This window comes from Sorex araneus, chromosome 9 (assembly GCF_027595985.1).
Source record: "Sorex araneus isolate mSorAra2 chromosome 9, mSorAra2.pri, whole genome shotgun sequence".
Lineage (NCBI taxonomy): Eukaryota > Metazoa > Chordata > Mammalia > Eulipotyphla > Soricidae > Sorex > Sorex araneus.
This window is the reverse complement of record NC_073310.1, coordinates 42183120-42202529: the sequence shown is the minus strand read 5'-3', so window position 1 is coordinate 42202529 and position 19410 is coordinate 42183120. Positions and strand designations below refer to the sequence as shown.

Genomic DNA, 19410 nt, shown 5'->3' with positions numbered 1-19410 from the left:
GGTGGAAGGGACCGGCATGCTCACCTTTGAGAGGAGGCAGGGACTGGCCAGGGGCACTGCCATCCTGCTCCTCACCCTGGGGTGCTCCCTGTGCAGTGAAAGGAAGCCATGAAAGAACCAGCAGCTGGGCGCAGGCGGACACCAGCGCAGGAGGAGCCCGGCTGTGCGAATACTGCTCCCTTGCCCTTCGCTCCATCTAGCAGCCGGCTGCCTTACTTCCAAAGTGAGCTTCTCTTAAGATCCACTGTGACTGAAGAATGCTCCAGAAGGCGGGTGTGTGGGGGGGGTGGGGGGGGTGATGGGGCCTCCATCCCCTCCTCCCGAAGCTGCCCAGTCTCTGGTGCTGGGGTGACCTCAACGTTTCCACCTCCAAAAGGAAAGACAAGGCTGGTCCTAGGGCCAGTAACCCGATACCCCTGCAGGCGGGCAGCTGAACATCGGATTGTTTTTTAAACTTTCCAGCCCTAAGCCCTGGTGGAAGAGGGCGGCCTCCCCTGAAACCAAGAAATCTCTCTTGGAAAAATAAATCCCTGCTGCCTGTTTTGCCATCACCCCTGCACATGAGATGAGGTGCCCCCCAACCTCCCACACTTGCTGAAAAAAACGTTCTCCCTCCTGGGAGGAGGGGCTGGGTGGGGGGCTCTGGCCATGCAAGTACTCCAGTACTCCAGCTGCATGACCTCCTTTCTTTCTTTCTTTCTTTTTGTGTGTGTGGTTTTTGGGTCACACCCGGCAGTGCACAGGGCTTACTTAAGCCCGGCTCTGTGCTTGGAGGATCAGCCCGTAGCCTGGGGCAGCTGCCTGCAAGGCTTTCCCCATGCTACTCTCCCCAACCCCTTTTATCCTCACAAAGGAAAATTGTGGGGTGAGAGAGGAGGAAGGAACAGAGGGACAGAGACACACCTTAGGTGCAGAGAGGTCAGGCTCCCAGATGAGGGTGCATGCTGCCCCCCACTCTTCGGTAGTCCACTCCACAGGCCTCCTACAAAGCTCAAGATCAGACACGTGCCCCCACCCGGCACCCTTAGCAGGTGGGGTGGGGGGCTGTTGCACTCTCCTGACCCAGGAGCACCCCCGAGGGAGCACGGGCTGCCTTGGCGGTGCTGGTGATGGTCACTGTCCTGGGAGCTCCCCACGGCCGCACTTAAGACTCTGAACCCCATGGAGGCAGGGATCCCCGCCCCCCATCCCCTTCTGTGGGAGATGCTTCTCAGGGGTCAGTCACAGGAAAGGCAGGGCTTAAACCCAGAAACCCTGCTGACCCACACCAGTGGCCCCCAACACACATACCCTCCCCTGACACCTACTGTTCCATGGGGGGAAGGTGCAGTCCCTGAACAGGAGACCCCCCCCACACACCCAGCCGTTCCTGACCCTGTCAACTGGGGTGAGCAAGGGGGAGAGGGATGCCTTGAGGCCCTGTTTGACTATGACGAGGGCGTTTCTATATGATGGGCTAAATATCCATCTCTGTTGCGTTCAGTGCAAGGTACACAGGCTCAGGCGAGGGTGCAGGGAGCAAGGGGTCTCTATGCACCTGCACTCCTTACAAGGGCCTGAACCCGCACCCTGCAGCTTGAAAACCTCCCCAACTGCCCCCCTCCTGGCTGCCTAAGGCAGAGTCCTTGGCTCAGTCCCCGATACAGCAGCTCCTGATGCATTATCTCCTGGTGGAGGAACGCGCCTGTTCAGTGGCTATGCGGCTCTAAGAGTTTCGCAAAATCTTGTGTGTCTGCTTTCAAGGACAGATCCCCGAGGCCAAGGGTGGCATCGCCCCAGTCATTCTCTCTCATACAGGCCTCTGTGGAGTCGGTCACGGGGGTAGGAGCACCATATCCTTCTCCATGGGAGTACCCAGAGGGGAGGGAATTCCTGATCCATCTGGGACTGGCCATTCTTAGAAAGAAGGACCCTGAGTGCAGCATCAGCTCTAAACTCCAAAGGCTTGGCAGAAATCCTCTCCTTGACTGTCTTTCCCCTTCCTAGGACACATGAGAGAAGAACCACCACATGGTAGGAATAGCAACAATCCATGTTTTGGTATCTTGGACCCTAGACCAGTATAGGCGCTGATGGTCAGATGCCAGAAATGACAGATAGCCCCACCCCAAACCATCCCCTGCTTGATCATGCCTGTGTCCATCACATGTGCACCCATCTACATGTCAGCAAATAGGGAGCATGAGAAACTCCCCCTCCATCTTCATCTAGCAGCTGCCAGGGGTCCGAGATGCCACCCTGAATTTCTGCTTCTCCCTGATCCCCAGTTCCCAGGCACCATCTGCTTCAGAACAGGCTCTACTTTGGACACAAGATCTCTCCTTTTTGTTTTGTTTTGTGTTGCTTTGGGGCCACACCCAGTGATGCTCCTGCCTTTGCACTCAGCAGTCATTCGCGGCAGTGCTGAAGGGAAGCTGAGAATCGAACCCAGGTCAGCCATGTGCAAGGAAAGCACCCTACTGGCAGTACTGTCGCTCTAGCCCTTACACAAGATCATTCCTGACACAGACTACAGGAATTTCTCTCTCAGCAGCCACGCAGAGGTTGGTCACTCTTACACTTGGGCAGGACACACCTGTGGCCAGTTCCTTATTAAAGACTTCAGGAGCAACATTATAGTAATATTCTGAATTAGAATACTCTAGGGACAGGGCTGTGCCTCAGCAATAGAGCACTTGCCTTGCATGCACGTGGCCCCGTTTTCTATCCACTGCACCATAGACAACAGACACACACACACACACACACACACACACACACACACACACACAGAGACCTAATTTAGGCAGGAACGCCAAAACCACTCTAAAATACCGTATTATTTAAGATTCACAATGACCACATGAAGTAGGAGGGCTTTATCCATAGGTTCAATTTATCCACAGAGGTGATAGTGTCAAGTTCAAGTCACGAGTCCTTCCAGCACAGGGCACACTGCCCAGGCTGAGCCACGTAAATTGCTTGGAGTTAGCAAGATGTTCAGTACAAAGCCTTAAAGCTCTGTATTGAAGAGCTTTCACTGTGAGACTAGAGAAAGAAGGGAAATGCTTCAATGCTCTTATATGGACCAAAAACACATCACTAATCATTTCAGACTGTGCCTGCATTGGCAAACTTTGTGTCTGTGAAAATCGCTCAGTACTTTGTCAATCACTAATAGCACTTTCCTAACCTCCTGCTAGAGACACTGAATAACACTACCATTGGCTCAGATTGGCTGTCCCAACCGGACCGTGAGCCATTTCTTCAAGTACTGGCTGCGGTTGGATTTTCCACTTGACATTGTTAAGAGATTAAACTGTTTATCTCTTCATGGTACACAGGCCTTCTCAGTTTCCTGCTAATAGATTCAGGTTAGATAAGGATTACAGAAGTGGCACTCCCTGTCCAGTTCCCTTCCATACCAGCTGGTCTCCTCTGCCCAAGGTAGGAGGTCTATTTTACTAAATCTACAATCTCAATAGCTAGCTCATAAAAAGGAAATACTGTAGGTGCCTGCCTCGAAGAGGGCTAGACAAGCTCCAGCTCCTACACATGCGGGTGAAAGAAGCACTTAGCAGGCCATCCTGCTTCATTTTCTATTTTACGACTCAGTCATCAATTGCCATAGCGAGGAAGAAAACAAATTGAGCTGAGCTTGGAAAGAATGTCAGCAAAATTGGAAAAAAATACTTGCTGGGAACTGCCTGGGGGTGCAGTGACCTCCCCTGTAATTGCTCAGGTCCCACTCACTGCAGCATACCAAGAGAGATTGCAGACCAAGCGGGGCCATGGCCAACTCCGGGGCACCAAATCCCTGCACCCCAGTGCAGGCTGAACTCTCTCCGCAGTGGATGGAAATATCAAGGGCTGGTAATACAAAATGTGTTACAGCTTCTTGGAGAAGAGCACAATCAGGTTATTCATTCTGATTTAATGGCTGGAGGAGGAGCAGAATGCAGAGAACCCTTCAGAGGAATGAAAAAAAAAAAAACAACTAATGTCCCACCCTCTGCCAGCCAAAGGCAAAAATACCACAATTCCTGACCTCTGGCGCATCAAGTTTTATAAACGTGAGCGAGTGGGCCTACCCTATTGGAAGAGTTCTTGGCCAGAGACGGGGTCTTAGTCAGCATCATTAATGCGCATTATCATCTCTGGCTTTGACATCAATTTAGACACAGGGTTAGACACTAATCTTAGTCACCAGGTCAACGGAAAGAATCTCAAAGCCTTTGTTGGAGATGCTGTATCATTTAATTTTCCCTTTCCATCCCGAATCTCACCACAAAAGTAAAATGCTACATTGAGAGGATAGTGGTGACCTTCAGGGCCCCTAAGGTTCTCTTGAGCTGAAAGATCATCAACTTCCCACCCCACACCAGGTGGATTTTTCTATTATTCAGAGGTAGGGAAATAAAACAGACCCTCCATCTCTCTCTCCAAATTCTACCCAACAAAATAGGAATTACAATGCTGCAATTCCTATTTTCTGTTCTCCACAGTATTGATCAGTTGGTTTGAAGCAAAATAAAACAGTTCAGAGTGGGTTAGGAAGCAGTATTGAGTCTAGGAAGTAGACTAAAGAGGTAGTTTTTGTTGAATGGGTTTCTGCTGAGTGGTATCAAGTCAATTAAATGTCCAAATAAAACTCAAAGGGGGGGGGAAATCAATTTTCTGACAGTGAATTGTTAATGGAGTTTTTGAGAAACACACAGACAAATAGTTGCAAGCCTGTGTGCTGGCTTACCAATTCAATGATTCTCACAATTTATTTCTCATCAGAAACTGGGAAGGCCCCACCTTCAACGAAAAAAGCTTGGTGGGTTCATCTTCCAAGCATGGTGTAATTATTGACCCTGTTCTTTAAGGCCTGTAGAAGTTAAACTTTTGCTGTCGAGCTAGTCACTTGTTTGCTCATTTGTTTCTCTGATTCTCAGTCTTAAAATAAGCTCCAACCCCATGAGTGAACAACAGGAAACCTGACTAGGAAACAGATAGAGAGAAAGACCAACCTTATTCTCAATGTTCCATGAAACGCACTGAGGAAACTGTTATGACCCGACAACCACCCATCAATGCCAAATTTTGAGAAATAAATTTCATTCCCACTTTTTGTCTGAGGCAGAGTCATTTTTCCACTATTGTATTCAGTGAAAGAGGAACTTAACAATATCCTACAATTGCAACAGAGCTGTTCTTGCAAGAGGTCCAATGAATGTTCCAGATAGATAGTGGTCTACTAGGAATCAATATGTCTCCTAACTCCGCAGCAGCAAGTATTAAGCCCCTACCACGTGCTAATGCTTCTCTAGGCACATTTATTAACATGGTTTCACTGGTATAATCTTGAACACTCACCCAGAATTCGGGCCATTCTCCCCATTTTTCCGAGTGCTAAGAGGCCATGCAGCAACTGGGCTTCCACCCCGGGCTCCTCAACCCAGGCCCCTCAACCCAGGCCCACCCCTTATCCATCTGTCATTAAGGTCACAGAAGCAGCCATGAGTTTGCTGTTACTGTTTCCCCTTCCTTTGTTTTTCATCTTCCAGGTGACTGGCCGGTGCATTCATTCATATGTTCATTCACTCCTACACTTAGATTTTTTTAAAATTTGCTGCTGCTGCTGCTGCTGCTGTGTGTGTGTGTGTGTGTGTGTGTGTGCGCGTGCTCGCGTGCGCGCGCGCGTGCTCACGCACACGCGCCACATGTTTTCTTTATTTTACCAGTGGTGCTCAAATCTTCCTCCAAGCCCTGTGATCAGGGGTCACTCCCAGCGGGGCTCAGAAGACCATATGTGGTGCTGGGAATCGACCCCAGACTAGCCACTCGTGAGGCAAACACCTTACCTGTTGTGCTCTCTCCAGCCACATGCACTGTGCTGAAAGCCATGGTAGCTCTTTCAAGATGAGTAAGAAACTTATCCACAGTGAGGTTTATACGTACCAGTAAGAATGTAAACAAGGCTGCTGTTACCTGTAGTGTGGCTCTCAGGTCCTACTTGTCTCAAAAAGGCGGCTATTTGAGAAAGGGAGCCTGCAAGTCTCTGCCAGGCCCCAGTTTACATTGTTAATCATGTCAGCTCTAGGGAAGATTCGATTCCGTTGTCTTTGTTTTTTTTTTAAATAGAAAGAACAGAGGCATAACTTCCCAGTGAGATCATTGATGTTGATGATGTCTGCCATCCAAGAAGACTAGAATGGTCTTTAAAATAAATGTCATAGCCCTGGCACCACTTGGTACCCCTCCATGTCAAAAGCAACGCCCAGGCACTGTGTTCAGAGCAACCCCAGAAAATCACTGAGACCCCCCCAAAGCAAAACAAGTAAGTTTAAAAATTGATGTTCTTGTAAAGTTTTAAAATTTTTGGGTGTAGGGTGGGGGTGGGGGCATACCTCGGAGTGTTCAGGGTTTACTCCTGGCCCTGTGCTCAAGAATCACTCTTGGCAGTGCTCAGGGGACCTTATGTGGTTCCACAAGTTGAACAGAAGTCTGCCACATACAAGGCAAATGCCTTAATTATGTGTCTGATCTCAAAGCTTTTTAATATATATATATTTTTTGCGATATTGGGTCACACCCCGCAATGCACAGGGGTTACTCCCGGCTCTGGACTCAGGAATTACTCCTGGCGGTGCTCAGGGGACCATATAGGATGCTGGGAGTCAAACCCGGGTCGGCCGCATGCAAGGCTAACGCCCTACCCGCTATGTTATTGCTCTAGTCCCAAGTTTTTTAATTTTTAAAAATAATTTAGGTAACTTTTAAAAATGTTTAGGTAACATTGCTCCCATAATGTTAAGATTTATGGTTTCTGATGTTTGAAGTTTTTGTCACTGATTTCTGATTCCTCTCTTTCTCTCTCTCTCTCTCTCTCTCTCTCTCTCTCTCTCAGTGCCAGGGATCAAACCCAGGGCCTCCCACATGCACACAAATACATGCATGATAGTGCTCTACTGCTGAACTACCTCCGCAGTCCCATCCCTGCAACCCAGGAGACTCAAGTTGAGTCTGACTACGTGGTGATTGATGGGGCCAGAGATTCCTCCAGACCCTGAGGTGGTCTCACAGTCAGGCAGAGGAGACCCATGGGTGTGAAGGCAGGCTTGAGACTGCTTCTGCTTCATGTGGCTGAGACCAAGTGACAGGAAGGGCACACTCAGCCTCCGGAGAACTGGCCACACAAAATCCCAGGCATCCAGGGGAGAAAGTGGCAGTTGGCACTAAAGGACGTTGTGTGTTACCAAAGAGTTTGCCGTTGGGTTTAGTACGATTTCATAAACAATCAGTTCCCCAATTCACAAAAAATTTATTTTTTATGGTGCCAATTCAATCTAGTCAGGGAAAACGGTGTTGCAAAGCCTAGCTGCCGTGGGTTTGACAACTCGTGACATAACCTGCAAGTGGCAAGGCCTCTTGTCAGAATGCACAGACCTTTTCCCCTCTGCAGGTCTGGCCATGGCACACAAGTCCACATCAGCCTCCAACACCTGTGATGATATGAGGATTTGCCGTTTTTCTTTTTTCTCTCTACCAGGATAGAAAATTCTTTCCATTAAAGACTGAAATGCTACAGCCTGATAACAATACTGAAACCTGACAAAATAAAATGGGCCTAAATAATGTTATCAATACTACTAGACATATAAATAAACTCTCAGAACTAATCTAATCTGTAGCTACATTTGACAGGTATGTGCCAACATAATCAGAAAGGTGACTAGCTAGTAATTCAGAGCTGAAAAACAAAAGTTCTGAAAAACGATTTCTGGAATACCTGAAAGATGTTTCTCAAAACACAGCAACTGGCTGAATGTGTTTTTCTTATCAAACCTAAAGCTTTATTCAATCCTGAGTTATGTTTGTATAAATCCGAAACATCAATCTCTCTTTTTTCTCTCTACTGCATCTTTATTTGAAAAGATTGGAGACTGACTAATTCACTTTTATCTCTGATAAAACAAGGCCTTTGAAGTGATGTTTTGATTCTGTGTAGGCAAAGCCTCAGTTTCCAAACTTAACTCTGGTGCAGGGTGGGGACAGTTCTGAGGTCCTTGGGAACAGAATGATCTTTTCATCATTCAGGTTAATCTTGTAGCATCTGAACAACACAGCCGCTTCTGCCACTCGAACCATTATTAGGTCCTATTATCCCCTCTTGCTTTCTTTCCCTTCTCAGCTGGTGTTGATGGTGCTGTAATCGGGGATTGCTTCCACACTTGGCTATAGTGTTCCCACAGTTTTAGCTGTGATGCACCTCAGCCATGGTGCCCATCCAGGTAGGCGGACACATCCTTTAGCTGCAGTGCTCACAACTCATGCTCACCAGGGATCACACTCTGAGTCGAGGTACACAAGTTAGGTTGTGGTGATCACCAGGGGTTGCACTTTTGGCCTGTGGCATTTACACATGCTCCCTGGGATTGCACCCACTTTGTTGTTGTTGTTGTTTGGGGGCCATGCTTGGTGGTTCTCAGGACTTATCTCGTGTTCATGATTCTGTGCTTATGGATGATTCCTGGTGATGCTTGGGGATCATAAGGGGTACTGGGGACCAAACCCTGGTCATCCACACAGAAGGTACAAGTACTCATTGTACCAATCTCTAGTTCCTGCACCCCCTTTTTTAGGGGTTTCACACAGACCTCACTGGAGCATGGCCAGGGATTCCCTACAGTGTGGGGAATAACAGACCGTGGAGCTTTCAGATTCAAATGGCAGAGCTGCCAGGGTGACAGTGCATATGGGTTTACGGGTGGATGAACTCATTTGCAAGGCAGGTGCTCTAAGCCTGATCTGTCACTCCTCTGAACCTGTCATCTAATTATTAGGGGCAGGGTGTTTGGTCAGCACTAAGGGATTTCTCCTGGCAGTGCTCCAGGGACCATATTTAGTGCCTCGGATGGAACTGGGGTCACATGCAAGACAAGTACCTTAACCTTATACTATATCTCATCCCCTCTACCTAATTATTAATAAGAATACTTAGGTGCTGCACTCGTAATTTATTTTGATGATGCCTTTTTGCAGTCTAATTGCTCAGACCCATCTGTAGCACTGTCGTCCTGTTGTTCATCGATTTGCTCGAGTGGGCACCAGTAACGTCTCATTGTGAGACTTGTTGTTACTGTTTTTGGCATATCGAATACACCACGGATAGCTTGCCAGGCTCTGCCGTGTGGGTGGGATACTCTCGGTAGCTTGCCGGGCTCTCCGAGAGGATGGAGGAATCAAACCTGGGTCAGCCGCGTGCAAGGCAAACGCCCTACCCGCTGTGCTATCTCTCCAGCTCAGACCCATACTTCCCATAAATAGAAAAGGGGTGCAAGAACCACTGGGTCTCAGGTAAAAACACAAAATTCAATGTAAACACTTGCAGCTTTGGTCCCCAAAGTTCACAAGGACAAAATCTTACCTTATTTCCAAATCCCTATGCCTACCTCACATATACCAGGTTTGGGATGAAACATTTAGAATCATATGTCACAGTTAGGAGGAGTCAGCCCCTGTGAACTCAGGTTGTGATGTACACTTGAAGGGAGGAAACGGGGCCCTGAGGCGGAGCCTGGAGTGTGTCTCTGGGTCCCTGTGCCTTTCAAGTCTCGGTTTCCTCATCTTTAAACAGATCAAAGTAACACCCAATCTTCACAAAAATCTCTTGGGTCCTCCCAGATCTGAAAAGTGCTTGAGGCCTTATTGCAAAGATTCTCTGTACATAACTGAGAAAGAAGGGTATGCTGTGTACAGAAAATATCAAGTGCAACCTGAACCCCACACAACTGGCCACCAATATTCTCACCCAGAAAAACATTTCCCGCTTCATAGAAAGTGGAAAGTCATCACCAAAGTGATTTCCCTCCTTCCTTCCCTCCCCCAGTGGTGCTCAGTGATCAAGGAATCACTCCTGGTGGGGCTCAGGAAACTAGATGTAGCACCAAGGATAGAACCCAAGTCAGTTGTGTGCAAGGCAATCGCCTTGCCCCATCTCTCTCTCTCTTTCTGGCCTACTATCTGGCCCCACAGACTCATTTTGAACACACATACACACACACACACACACACGTATATCTCCATGGCTTTTAGATTTTAGTACACCAGAATAATTTTTTATACTTTTCAAACCACATGAAACTTACTTATTCGGGAGGGGTGGGATGGGGAGAATGTACAACTGTGCTTAGGACCTATTCCTAGTTCTGTGGTCAGGGGGTCACTCCTGGTGATGCTCAGGGTCCGAGGGATTGAACCAGGGTCAGTTGCTTGCAAGGCAAATGACTTATACACTGGAATATCTCTAGGCCCAGCATGAAACTATTTTATTTATCTATTTATTTGCTTTTTGGGTCACACCCAGCAATGCTCACATTCTGGCTCCGTGCTCAGGAATTACTCTTGGCAATGTTCCACAGACCATATGGGAAGTCAGGGATTGAACTCGGATCGGCCGTGTGCAAGGCAAACGCCCTATCCACTGTAATACTGCTCCTGCCCCATGAAACTATTTTAAACACTTTGAATTTTTTGCTCTGTATACAGGAGTTTTCACAAAAACAAAAACAAAAAGATAACAAAACTAATCAACACAAAATACCAGTGGCACTTAAAATGTAGTAAGCACTGGGTCAAGGAGAAGCTTAATGTGATGGAGTGTGTGCTCTGGGCCCTACTCAGCAGTGCTCAGGGTTCACTCCTCACTCTCCACTCAGGGATCACTCTGGGTGGGGCTCAGGGGACCATCTGGGATACCAGGGATTGAACCCAGGTGGGTTGCATGCGAGGCAAGTACCTTATCTGCTGAACTACCTCTCCTGTCACCTGTATTATACTTATTTATTCCCCAGCTAATTAATTCAGTGCTTGGGATTTATACATAAAAATGGTAACGTAATATTATTAATCAGTAAAACAACCCCACTTTTTCACGAAAGATACACACATAATTTTATAAAGCACTGGAAGCCTGGTGTTTGAACTGCCCTGAACTTTTATTTATTTATTTATTTATTTTTTTGCTTTTTGGGTTACACCTGGCGATGCACAGGGATTACTCCTGGCTTTGCACTCAGGAATTACCCTTGGCCATGCTCAGGGGACCATATGGGATGCTGGGATTTGAACCCGGTCGGCCGCGTGCAAGGCAAACGCCCTACCCGCTGTGCTATCTCTCCAGCCCCTGCCCCGAACTTTTAAATGGATTAACAAGAGAAAGTTAAAGTGCTGTCATCTGTTAGCTGTATTCAAGAACAACAAAGAACTCCATCCTTGCTCAGTACTGTTCATTTCTCTTGGCCTCTCAGAGAACAGTGAGCTGAACAGGGCTGAACTCCAGCAAATGAACACAGGGCACATAAGACAAATACCACTGAACCAATTTCAAGTGTCAGATCCTTTATAAACAGATACGCAATTTTCAAAACTTGGAAGATCATTTTTGAGGGCCAGCTTGTCAGGCTGTGGGAAGCCAGAAGTGGGAAAGGCCCGAAGCACTTTGCACTGTCTGTGGCTTGCCTTTCCAGCTTCTGCCCAAGGAAGCAAATGAGTTCCCACCCTACTCCCTCCAGTAAAAAGGCCTCTGCTCATTTGCATAATATAAATGGTTAATAATATGAGAAGGCATTTCCAAACAATTTGTTTTTTTCATTTTGTTTTATCTACAGGGAGTTCTTCTGAACTCATCAGTCACTGAATCTTGGGATTTCCAACCTGTGCCAGTGGCTGAGAGCAGACAACAAAGCTGCCCGCAGGCTTCTCTCACAGCCGCTCCTCAGCAGGAGTCAGGGATGGACAGCAGGAGGCCTGTGAGGCCAGACCAACCTCTGTGGAAACACAGAGAAGCACAGAAAATAGATGATGTATTCTCAGTGGGTCTGAGTACTAGGCTGAACATTCAATGTGTGTGAGACTGCGTGAGTACATGTGAACATGTGAGGGTAAACATGTGCAAGTGAAAGTAAACATCTGCATGACTATGTGTGTGAGGGTGAGGGTTGGCACATGTGAGTGAACGTGAGGGGGTGTGGGAATGTGTGAGGGCGTGAGTGAATGTGAGCATGTTGTGTGAGGGTGAGGTGGTGTGTGTGTGTATGTCTGTGTGTGTGTGAGAGAAAATGTGAACATCTACGAGGGGGAGGTAGTGTGTTTGAGGGTGTGTGATTAAACATGAGCATGTTGTGCGGGGGTGAGGGGCTGTGTGTGAGGGTGTGTGAGTGAATATGAGCATGCTGTGTGGGAGTGAGGTGGCATGTGTGAGGGTGTGTGAGTGAGTATGAGCATGTTGTGTGGGGGTGACATGGCGTGTGAGGGTGTGTGAGTGAATATGAGCGTGTTATGTGGGGGTGAGGTGGCAGGTGTGAGGGTGTGCGAGTGAATATATGAGCATGTTGTGTGGGGGTGAGGTGGCGTGTGTGAGGGTGTATGAGTGAATGTGAGCATGTTGTGTGAGAGAGAGGTTGTGTGTGGGTGAGGGTCTGTGAGCGAATGTGAGCAGGCTGTGTGAGTGTGAGGTGGGCATGAAAAGGGAGTATACGTGTGGTATGGGGGCAGCAAACCAGACAGAAGCAACCATGTCCAGAGAAAGAAGCTGGAATTGTTAAGCATCAGGCAGTGCTGGTTCAGATTTTAACTGGAAAAGCACTGAAAAGTCCAAAAACAACCCAGTCAATCAAGATCCCTGGTCTTCTGTAGAGAAAATATCAGCATCAGGTAATTAAAGTGATTTTGCCCCAGTGAGCAGATCTGTCAGTGTCACAGAAAAGGCCCCACTATTATAAATGTACAAGCAAACGTAATTCGTCAAGTAAGCACTAAACCAAAAGCTCAAAAGTTCCAACGATCTTGTGATTTACAGTTGGTTACACCTCACCCCCACCCCAACACACACGGAGAGCAGCCCCAGGTGATTCAGAGCCACGCTGGTGGGGGAGTTTTCCCTGCTCTTGCTATGTGCAAGCCAGAAAACCTGCCCAAAGGTGGAAGGAAGGCTGGACAATTGCCACCTCTAGACCACCTCATAGCTCATTCAAGGATCCACTCAACTGATTGGTTTCTCAGTTAGTATCCCTATGGCAAATGAAAGGGATCATCACCTGTCATTATTTGTCTCCCTTCTAACTCACTTCCAGACAAGAGGCCTATTCAGAAAAAACATCAAGACACACGAACCGTTTTGAGAACCAGCCAGCAGGAGTTGCTAATCCACCACTAGAAAGGGCAAACGGAAAATTGGAGAACAAGTTAAAGCAACTTGGGCTGTGCCGAATCAGCCTTGGGGTTTAAAAAGCAAACAGGTAGAGGGAACAGAGGCCTGTCACTCCGCGGGCCTTTAAGTGTGAGCAATAGTGCCGGGGAATAGGGGCCACGCCTTCGATGAGAAGCATTTTCCACCTGCCCTTTACACTGTCCCCTTCCCAGTGGACTGTTCCTCCTCTAAAGGCAGCGTGCCCATGTCTGACGCCCTTCCTAGCCACAAAATGCCAGGCTTATTGGGGCCCCATTTTGCATACATTTGCCTTCTGATCATCAGCAGAAAGTGGAGTTTCACTGTAAGCAAATGCCTGGTCCTCAAAAATCCTGACTGTGATTTCCAAAGGGAGAGTCAAGAGAGAAACATGCTTTGGAGTCCTTAGAGAAGGCAGTAGAAATAAAAATATTAATAGAGCAGAAGTATGAAGGTCTCTGTTGCTGTGGCTAACAGAGACACAATAAACAGCGTTTGAGTTTCAACATGAGCGAGGAGGGTTGCCGACGATAATCAAATACAGACTTTTCCCCAAGGTAACTTCAGAACCCATCGAGGGCTGTACAAGGAAATCCCCTCCGAGAATTCCCTCGGAGAAAGCGAAGAGAAAGTCCAGACCTTTCCAGAAGGGTTGGCTTCAATTCGTATGTCTCCTGTAAGATACTCTCATCCTCCTAAAAATGAAAACAGCCTAGGACTGAGATTAACCATGACACAGAAATAAACTAATCTATGGCCAAGATGTCGTTATGATGAATCAAAACAGACACACTTGAAAATGTACCTGGGGCCTGGGGATGGCTGGGTAGCAAATTTACCTGTCTTGCACGCATAAGGCCTTAAGTTTGATCCTTGCTGCTACCCATAAGTACTGAGTTCTATGTGATTCTACTGCCTGGAAACCCTCATCCTCAAAGAGAGTGTGTGTGCTCTCTGGCATACCACCAGAGCTACAGAGTTTAATCCTGGTGAGCATGTGTATCAACACCGAAACTCAAAGTGAACATTCCTAAGAACACGGCAGCCAAGTGGGCAAACACCACAACCATGTGTGTGTTCGACCCCCATTCATCACAACAACAAATAGAAGGGAAGAATCAACTGATTAATAAATGAAAACTATATAAAAAGGAAAAAATAAAAGGTACCTGTACCAGCCAACAAGTATAGAGTAAAAGGATCTACCCTAGGAATATTACCTAGCTGCCAATTTATCAACTGAACCTGGTAGAACATTCTGTTAATAAAGAACCCATCTGCTTCACTCACAGTGTGGCTTTCAACCAACACAGATTAATTCAACACACCAAAAAACGCACTTGAACAACACACCGTGGTTAAAGGTGGCCCCATAAATAATGCAATGTCCTCACTTAACTTACAGAAACTCCTTGCTTCCTCTCCCAATAGCCAGCCACAAACACATATACGTGCCCTGGCTCCTTGAAAGGGATTCCTAGTCTATGAGTAGATGCTGAGTGAATGTAATGTCAATTTTCCTCCACCTCAATGAATCACGGAGTTCAGTGACTCACCTGATCAGACAAAAGCTACTCCAGCAGCTGCATTCACCATTCTCAGGGATGAAACAGGAAATGTTTGTGAAAACTCATGAATATTATCTCCCCAAGAAGTGAGTGGTACCCTCCCTACCCTAGGTATCTTCAAAAAATATATATTAAAAAGTTTGTTTTCTTTTAAGATGTCCATGGAGATCACACGGTGGTAGAGCACACACTTCTCAAGTATGAGGTCCCAGGCTTGATCTCTGGTTAAGTCCCCTGCCCCTACCACCACCAAATAGCTTTCCAAAGTGGCTGAATTCATGGCTTTTTATCAAGTCCCCTGTCAGTTCCCAGGCATCTGCCCAGCAAATACACCTGAATAGAATTCTTATTTCTGACAGTGCCCCCGGCCCCAGTTACATCTTCTGAATTCAGTAAAAAGCAAAACAGGGGACATCAAAGTAGCATGAGTTCTCAAGAAGTCTCAGGGCAAGACTTACCACTCTAGGCTTCTGCTGGTCCAGGGTATGCAGGAAGGCTGAGTTGGGGTCCGGGCAGCGCTCAGGATCACTGGAGATGTCTTCCTCCGAGTCCTCATAGGAAGAGGAGAAGCCAGTGGAGGAGGCTGAGGAGGAAGACAGCTTCCTCAGGGGCAGGCTGCCCCGAGGGGGGCCCTGCGCCTCCTCCTCGGGGGCACCCATGTCTGTAATGATGACAGCAGGTATATTGCTGGGGCTGCGAGCCTCGCTCCGAACATGCTGGTCCTTCTCATCTGCAGAGGGCAGCTCTGGGCCAGGGTGTGCGTCTCGGTCCTGCTGCTGGCGTTCCCGTGTCCGCTCCGACTGCAGCCCTGAGCCACACGTCCAGGTCAGACTGGCTTTCTCTGTGGGACCTGGCCAAGCCTTGGCACTTCCAGGCTGCACATCCATCCTATCCCTGGGAAGGCACTGAGGTTCTCCCAGGTCTTTTGCTATTTCCCAGCAGGGCGTTAGGCCAGAGGGAATTCCCATCTCCACTTCCGGGGTTCCTGGCTGTGCTGCCTGGCTGCCCCCAAGCAGGCCCTGCGATGGGGACCCCTTCTGGAAGCTGTGGCAGTGCTGCGGAGGGACGCTGACCACTGACGCTCCACTCTGGGTTACCCTGGCGTCTGCCGAGCCCAGGCCTCCAGGGGGTCTGAACCCTTCCCGGGTGTCCGAGGGCTCCTGCACTCTCACAGTGGGGATGTCTGGCCTTTTCCCAGCTCCTGTAGCTCCCAAGCCAGGCATCACACTGGGTAGATTTCCTTTCCCCACCTTCCCCGGGAGCTCACCCCGGTGGGATTCACCCCTCTCTGGAGCTGGGCTTGTCTCTGAGCCCAGAGATTGCGCCCGACTCTCCCCTAAGTTCTGCCTGGGCCGTGTCCCCCCAAGTACGCGGGTCAGCTCGGATGACTCCACTAGGGCAGGGTGGGGTGGTCGGGGTGGCTCGGGGCATGGGACTCTCGCGGGCACTTCTGCGGCCACGGCTAAGTACAGTCCAGCAGACTCTAAGGCGCGAGCTGGGCAGCTCGGACTCCCCAAGGCGGGAGCGACCCTCTTGTCAATTTCCACAGCGGTGGGGAAGCCACAGTGGGTTCTGGGGGTGTTCAGCGTCTCTCTTCTCACCGACACAGCTGGATCCTGCGCCCTTAGCCCCGACGGAGTGGCCGGGCCCAGGAGAGGCGCCACTCCCTCCTTGTCCTTGGAGAGGCATCGGCCAGGCGCCCCGGAGGCTCTCCTCTCGGAGGCAGCCTCTGAAGTCTCTACACATTGCTCCCCCCAGGACTTTGTCCTCCGTTCCTCGCTCTGAGCCAGGACTCCTCCTGGGGGTTGGCTGCTGCTGCGGAAGGGGCACGGGGAGGGCGAGCGAGCCCTGCCCAAACGCGGGCTGCGGGGCGCGAGGGCGGCCGAGCTCTGCGCCTGGATGTGCGCCTCGAACAAGTCCACTTTCTGGTTCACCTGCACATTCTGCAACTCGCGCTGCAGGATCCGTAGCTTCCTCTTGGCCTCCTCGGGTCCCGGGGGGGAGAGGGCACCGGCGGTCACCACCTGCTGCCCGTCCCCTCTAGGGCGACCCGCCCAACTCGGGCTGCCCACGCTGCTGCTGCTGCCGCCGCTGCCGCTGCCACTGTTCAGCCGGCGCCGGCCACTCCGCCAGCTCCCGGGGCTCCCGGGCTCCTCGGGCGACAACGACTCGGCTGGGGGGAAGAGGAAAGGAGAGCCCCTCCCGGGACTGAACACGCTGCCGGGGCTCAACACGACCCTCCCCGGCGACGGGGGCGTCTCGCTGCCGCTGGGCCGGGCACCGCCGCCGCTCTTCGCCTGGTTGGCGCTATTCATGATCACCAGGCTATTGAGGGCATAGCAATACACAGCCATAGTACTGGGTCCGCCGCGCCGCCCGCCGCCCGCGCCGCCTGCTCGCGCGGCTCGGGGCTCAGTCTCCGAGGCCGGCCGGCCGCCGCTCGGCGCGCAGATGGAGTGGCATGGCCCGGGCGGCGGGCAGGGGGCGAGGCAGCGGGCTCAGCCCCCGCCCGAAGCTCCATAAACAACAGCGCCGCTGTGGAAAAACAGGGAGGAAAGTCAGGACCCCAGAGCAGCGGTGGGGGTGGAAGGTTAGGGGACCACCCCGGGCCGCAGAACCTCAATTTGCCCCGGATCGAGGGTCATCGGATATCTCACTTCCAGGGTGGACTCGGCCAGGACGCCCCGCTCCGCGGCCCCGGTGGCACACGCGATTGTAGGCGTGCGTTTCCCGACTGCGTCCCCCCCGCCGCCCCTCCCCCAACCCAGGTTGTGATGCGTTTGGAGGTCCCTTCAAATTGCAGCTTCTAAGATGCGTCTTCAGAGCCACGCGCACAGGCGGGGTCTACGCAAAACGACTTGCTTTAGGTGTGCGGTATGCCGGTTGCAAGTGGCTGGGTTCTCTGAGGGTCCTACTTCCCCTCCACCCCTCCCTTTGCAAATACCAGCTATCTCCTCCGCTCTAACGGGGCAGCTCTGGCCCCTGAGCTTCGGGTTCTCCCCGCTCTGCTCTCTGGCCATCAGAGGCCTAACTCGGGGCGAATTCAGTTGGACCTGCCAGCCCTGGACCCAGCCTGCTCCGGGCTGGGAAAAGGCTCTAAGCATGCAGTTTCCCCTCCAGACCCTGGCTGGCCTGTAATTGAGTTCCAGGACCTCCAAGGCCTGCGCACAACGGGACAGCTGCCGAGACATTTTTCAACCCGGGCCTGGACGCCGGTCCCCAAAACAAGTGTGTCGGGCGGGGCTGGGGGGGGGGAGCTGAGGGGGCTGAGCGCGCCCCCTCTGAACTAAATCCTCAGAACTGAACACATTTGTCCCAGCCTCACACCCCCTTGTGGAGGGGCGTGTATGCGTGTGTGCATGTGTGTGTGTGTGTGTGTGTGTGTGTGTGTGTGTGTGTGTGTGTACGCGTACGGCCACCTCTGCGGGGGCTGTGGGTCTTGCGCCCACTCGGTGGAAATCCGGGGTTCGCGTGGCTGCTGCACCAGCAGGAGCCCTGGCTCTGCGCACCTCGGGGGGGGGGGGGGGCGCGCGCTCTAAGCCCGCGGAGGGACTGCCTGAAAGCTGGACTTGCCTGCATCCCCAGCAACCCCCGCCCCCGCAGCCCCCCCCCCCCCCCCCGGTACAGCACAGCAGTCGAGGGGCGCCTGCAGCACGCGGGGCGCGACAGCCCAGAAAGCCAGCAGGAGCCCCAGGGCAACTCCGGGGCTCGCTCCTCCCCAGCTCCTCCACTGCAGGCCGCCAGCCCCAGGCAAGCCCCGTCCCCACCCGGCTGCACTTTCTCTGAGCAGAGTGAGGGGCAAGTGGGTTCTGGCGCGAGAGCCGTGAAAAAGTCGCCAAACTTACCTGCAATTTTTTTAGATTCCCGAGTCCTGGGCAGACAACATGGCACGTAAACCTCCGTAGACCCAAGATAGCATGAAAAGTTTTTTTAAAAAAAGAAAGAGCCCAGAAGCGATGGCTTCTCTCTAAGCTACCGAAGACAAAAAAATAAGTAGGAAAGAAGGGGAGGGGGGACGCTGCACGGCGCAGGGGCCGCGCGATGTGGGCGGCGGCGACGCGGGGCCCGGCCGGCCTGCCCTTCTGGTCGGTGGAGATACTACCCCTGTCAGTGTCTGCTCTTGGCTACTTTAGTGTTTGTTCAATGTGCGATCAAAAAAAAAAAAAAAAAGTTGTGTGTTGGGGGGCGGGGGAGCTGAGGGGGGAGGGAAGAGGGTGGAGAGAGAAAGGCGGGGGTTTGGGGGAGGAAAGCAGGAAGGAAGTTGTGAGCCTGTCTGGTTGAACTCAGCGGAACAAGTTTTTCTTTTCTTTTCTTTCTTTCTTCTTTTTTTTTTTTTCTATTGCTTGGCAAGACCGAGGAAGGGAAACACTTAAAAAAAAAAAGTTTCCATTGTTAGCTAACCAAAAAAAAAAAAAAAAGAGCCTTTCTGCTTCTGCGGGTTAAAGATATACGATCCGTTTTCCACCCCTGAATCTAGCCTTGCTGCTGTCTACCTTTCTGAAACTACGTTTGAAAACGGTCTTAATTAAAGTTGCATGTGCGTTTTAAGCTTCGCAAATCATGGGGGCATTTTTTTAGCGTTAAAAACCGGCGAAAATCCCACATAAACGGTTTGTGTTCTTCTACACAAATATGCAAATCCAGAGA

The 19410-nt window shown here is 50.5% G+C and overlaps 1 protein-coding gene across 1 annotated transcript in view; it reads right to left on the bottom strand.

The window, feature by feature from the left end:
• Positions 1 to 18880, bottom strand: part of ITPKB (inositol-trisphosphate 3-kinase B) — a 96007-nt gene extending 77127 nt beyond the window's left edge. Inside the window, exons 1-2 of the mRNA XM_004605523.2 lie at positions 18609 to 18880; positions 15222 to 17298 (exon numbers count right to left, since the gene is read on the bottom strand). Coding sequence (XP_004605580.2) covers positions 15222 to 17117 — 1896 coding nt within the window. The 5' untranslated portion in view covers positions 17118 to 17298; positions 18609 to 18880. The remainder of the gene's footprint in view (positions 1 to 15221; positions 17299 to 18608) is intronic.
• Positions 18881 to 19410: the final 530 nt, after the last annotated feature.